The sequence below is a fragment of the Aptenodytes forsteri genome, unplaced genomic scaffold (assembly GCF_000699145.1).
Source record: "Aptenodytes forsteri isolate BGI_AS27 unplaced genomic scaffold, ASM69914v1 Scaffold271, whole genome shotgun sequence".
NCBI classification, from domain to species: Eukaryota; Metazoa; Chordata; class Aves; order Sphenisciformes; family Spheniscidae; genus Aptenodytes; species Aptenodytes forsteri.
The window spans coordinates 450693-454649 of NW_008794602.1; the positions used below are offsets into that span (position 1 = coordinate 450693).

Below are 3957 nucleotides of genomic sequence, written 5' to 3' on the forward strand. Positions count from 1 at the left end.
AGCGGGGCGGCCCGCGACACGCCGTCGGTGGGTGCTTGGGCGGACGCTTGCTCCCGGGGGTGGCGGCTCCTGAGGGTCGGGGCGGGCGCGGGGAGAGGGGGGGGTACGCGGCGCCGTGCTGCTCGTCAGGGGGCCCGGGGCGTTCCCCCGGCGTTTTAGCGGCACCTCGGCCCGCTGCACCGGCACAGCGTTCGAGCAGACGCTGCGCTACAAACCGCTTGGTGGTTTGGGGCTGAATTCCTTAATTACGTTCTCGCTGAAAGTTCTCGATGCCAAATGTTTTCTTTCGCTTTCAGACAAGGCCGCGTTAATGAGAAACTCCTCTCGGAAGTGATTTACGCAGACCATCGTTTCTGCGTCGCCACGGCGGTAGGACAGAGGGGATCAGGCAGGTGAAACCCTCGACTGGCCCAGGAGCGCCCTGGTTGGAGCTGAGGGCGCCGAGGATCCGCCGTAGCGCAGGGGTTGGTGCAGCTCCCCCGCCGTCCCGAGGGGAAGGCTGCCAAGCGTGGCTTCTCCGCCAGGCCCCGGTGATCTCCGCCGTACGACGACGGCACATCAGAAGGGGCTGTGCTCCCTCTCGGCCCTGGGACGGGTCGCTTGCTCCTGACCGGGCTGCGTTGGTTGTGCCTGTTTTTTCTTTTCTCCGGTCCTTTTCCTCTCTCGTTTCAAACGCTGATTGCGTGATACCGAGAGGCTTTTGTGCTGGTTTTATTCACGGGGTCTCTTCTAAACGACCAAACCCTTGGCTCTCCAAACGAGGATGGTTGTTCTTGCTGGATAAGCCTCCTGCCTTTGTCCCAGTGGGCTTGTGGAAGCGGCAGGAGTGAGCGCGGGCGTGCTTGACTGCGCCGTGCAGACGAGCAGCCACGTGAGGCTCTGTTCCTGCACTTGAGACAACACTGCTGGTGCCTGTCCTCCTGCCTGGCTGCGGCGGTGCCTCGAGCCCCGGCGAGGCTGTCGTGTCTCCTCCTGACAGTCGCTGTGTTCCCGCCTGTTACATTTGTGCTCTCCAGCACTGAGGTAACTCCAAACATACTGGTAGATCCCCTTACCCAAACGCAGCTGCCCGTGCCTGAGCTCGGCGCAACCCTTCTGCAGAATAGGAATGCTTGTTGTATATCTGTATTTCGTACCACCCGTCTAGTGCCAGAGCCCCTTCACGTCATCAAGGTAAACCAAACGCTACGGCACCCCCCCGGGGAAGAATCCTCTTTATGGAGCAGATCTTCACAGCAAGTACAAAATGGGGACACGTGCGCGGCTCCCCGCCCAGACCGGGTGGCCGAGGTGCCCCGGTGTGGGTGGCAGCTGCCTGCACAGCTGCGTCACTGCGTTTTGTTTCGGTTGCTGAGGATGGGGAACTCTTGAGGCAGCGGCTCTCAAACAGTTTCTACCAGTGACCTCATCAGTAATTGCTCTGGTTTTTTAACCCCCCTCTTCCAGGAGCGTGGCCCATAACTGTGATTGCTTTTTTGGCAACTGCAGTTCCGCCTCGAGTCGTACATTTGGCAGCCTAGAGGATTGTTCTCGCGTGAGGATGCCAGGAGTCCCCCAGGAAGAAAAATCTCTTTGCTGGGCTCAGTGGTGATGAAGGAGTGGCTCAGGAGCACCTGTCCGACTTCACTGTTAAATAATAGCATGAGAGAGATTTATTCTGAGCCTGTTAAGCTGGTCCTGTGTTCTACTTAGGCTTAGTCTTTTTATCTCTACCCATCTTCCTCCTCCATAAGACCTACTAAACCAGTCAAAGAAAGGTTGTTGGGGTTTTTTTGTCCTCCCTTCCATTAAGCTGCTTGTCCTACTTCACTGAAGACACTGCAAATAAGCGTTTGCCTCTCGGGTGCCTCTGAGTGAGCAGATGAGAGGGGAAGTAAGTTTTTTCATTTCCCAAATACAGTTGGCTGTAACTGCTTCCTTGACAGCCTTGAATGTCATCCAGGTCAAAGATCCAGTGCTGGGGAGGAAGTTAAATCCTTTCTGTGTCATCCTGACCTTTTTCTATTTGAACACAACAGCGTGGACTATCAACCTATTTCAGGGAGGGACACGAAAAGTACTTGGTGAAAGAAAGCTAACAGCGGGAGTGTGGGGGGAATGACTGCAGTTGGGGGTGGTTCTGCTGTTTTTCTAGGTGCAGCTTCTGTGATGAGGACGTTTAACCTGCTTGGGTTTCTTACCCTGGGATGGCTTTTGCTCCTTGCAACTTAATTGCAATACTTAAGAGAGAAAAACAACCCCACAACTATAGTTAATCGTTGAGCACCTTTATCCTTCGCTAAAGGTTGCGAGCTCTCAAATCCTAAAATAAAACAAATACTCTGGTGCTGAGGAGGAAAGAGAACATTGCATGAGGGCAGAGAAATTAGGCCGCTTGGAGAACGTGCTTTCAGGCCTATTTCTGTCTGTCACGGCAAACTAAAAGGACACTGACTTTGGGGAAAGAGCTCGGTGACCCTTTGGTCCTTGCTCCGTTACTCTTTCCCTGTCTCGCTCTGGAGATGGCATCTGGGTCAGCCGCTCACCTGCTTCCGCAGCCTGTGGGTAACCATATCCATCTCGCTTCTTCAGCTGAGCTCCCTTGAAGCTCTGTAGCAACTGTCTCGTGATGCAGGGAGCCATTATGTCAACCATAAGGGCAAAAATACCTGGTCTGTGTTAATGTGGGTGCAGTTCTCTGCTGATTCAGCTCCTACCAGGATGTAAAGATGGGAATCTGTTTTTAATAGATCAGACAATGTGTGATCTGTGACTACTGCGGCCACACATCAGGGTAAATCCTGTGTGACCAGTGATGTGCCAACATCACAGGGGCCAAGAGAATAAAACTTTAGAAGAACTTTGGTTAGAAGAACCTTTACTTTAAGCTTGGCTCATGTTTTAGTTAATATCATCTATTAACATTTTGAAGAGAGACGGTTTTGGCAAACAAGGCAGCCACTTGGAAAGCCAGCAAGGAGTACAGCTGATGCTCTTGGTACTGCAGCAGAAACCTCCCTGACTCTGCCCACAGTCTCTTTTTTTTCTTAAATCAAACTACTTTCAAGCCACCCATGTATTTTTTTTTTTTTGGTGGTGTTAAAGGACAACTCCAACTTAAAACAAGCCCTTCTGCCTGTGATGCCATTAAGAAAGAAAAGACTGGGCTTTCACCTGCTTTATAATGAGGTGGTTGCTCACAGCTCTATCAGATGTGATTAAATAAGGCTAAACTAACGCAACAGCTCACTTGTACCAAAATCAGCATTCTTCCGAAGGTTCGACTCCTCGATGCAGCCCGCTGTGTCATCAGCTGAGTTGCAGCAAAGCGCCGGGACCGCACACTGGGGCCCAGGACAGGCAGAGCCGGCGAACCAGGAGCCGATTTAGCTCCCGTGCTGCACCGCGCCCTTTTTGGCAGCAGTATTTTTGGACGCCTCAAAGCTTTGAGCTGCTCTTGTGGATAGTAAGTCTGTTTACATGGTTCCCTGCAGGACCTTATGGCCGTGCGAATAGTAAGTCCGTGGAGCTTTAGGCCTCCTTCACCCCCAGAGGAGGATGCTTTCCGAGGGTAGTGGTCCCCTGCTGCTGGGTAGATGCCTCGTATTGACGTTCTAGGCGTGAACTCATTACAGTCTTGTTCTAATTACTGTTTTTATGGTTCCTAATGACAGGCTTTAGGTTTCTAGTCTGCTTATGGATTTCAGGGGTGTGGAGTGACAGTTGCTCGCTCGGAGCTTACTGACCTCCTCCAGTCTGTGGGGTTTGGAGATGACTTCAGCCACCTCCCGCACACAGATGGATTCCTGGGCTTCTCCTGAGCTCTGCATGCTTCAGCAGCTCTCCGGGGAGCGCACTCCCGTGGAGCAATCTGCTCATTCGTGGCCTTTGAGTCACAAACAAGCTATTCCCCTCCTCCCACTCTACCCCTGCAAGCTAAGCTGAGAGGTACCAATGTCACTGTCAGAGTGTTGCTCC

At 52.7% G+C, this 3957-nt stretch overlaps 1 protein-coding gene across 1 annotated transcript in view; it reads left to right on the forward strand.

Annotated features, from left to right (window-relative positions):
- Positions 1-855: 855 nt before the first annotated feature.
- The window catches only part of SPG7 (SPG7, paraplegin matrix AAA peptidase subunit), a gene marked incomplete at its 5' end in the record, with an annotated part of 53595 nt that continues 50493 nt past the window's right edge, over positions 856-3957 (forward strand). Inside the window, one exon of the mRNA XM_019470406.1 lies at positions 856-1023. Within this exon, the coding sequence (XP_019325951.1) occupies positions 856-1023 (168 nt within the window). The remainder of the gene's footprint in view (positions 1024-3957) is intronic.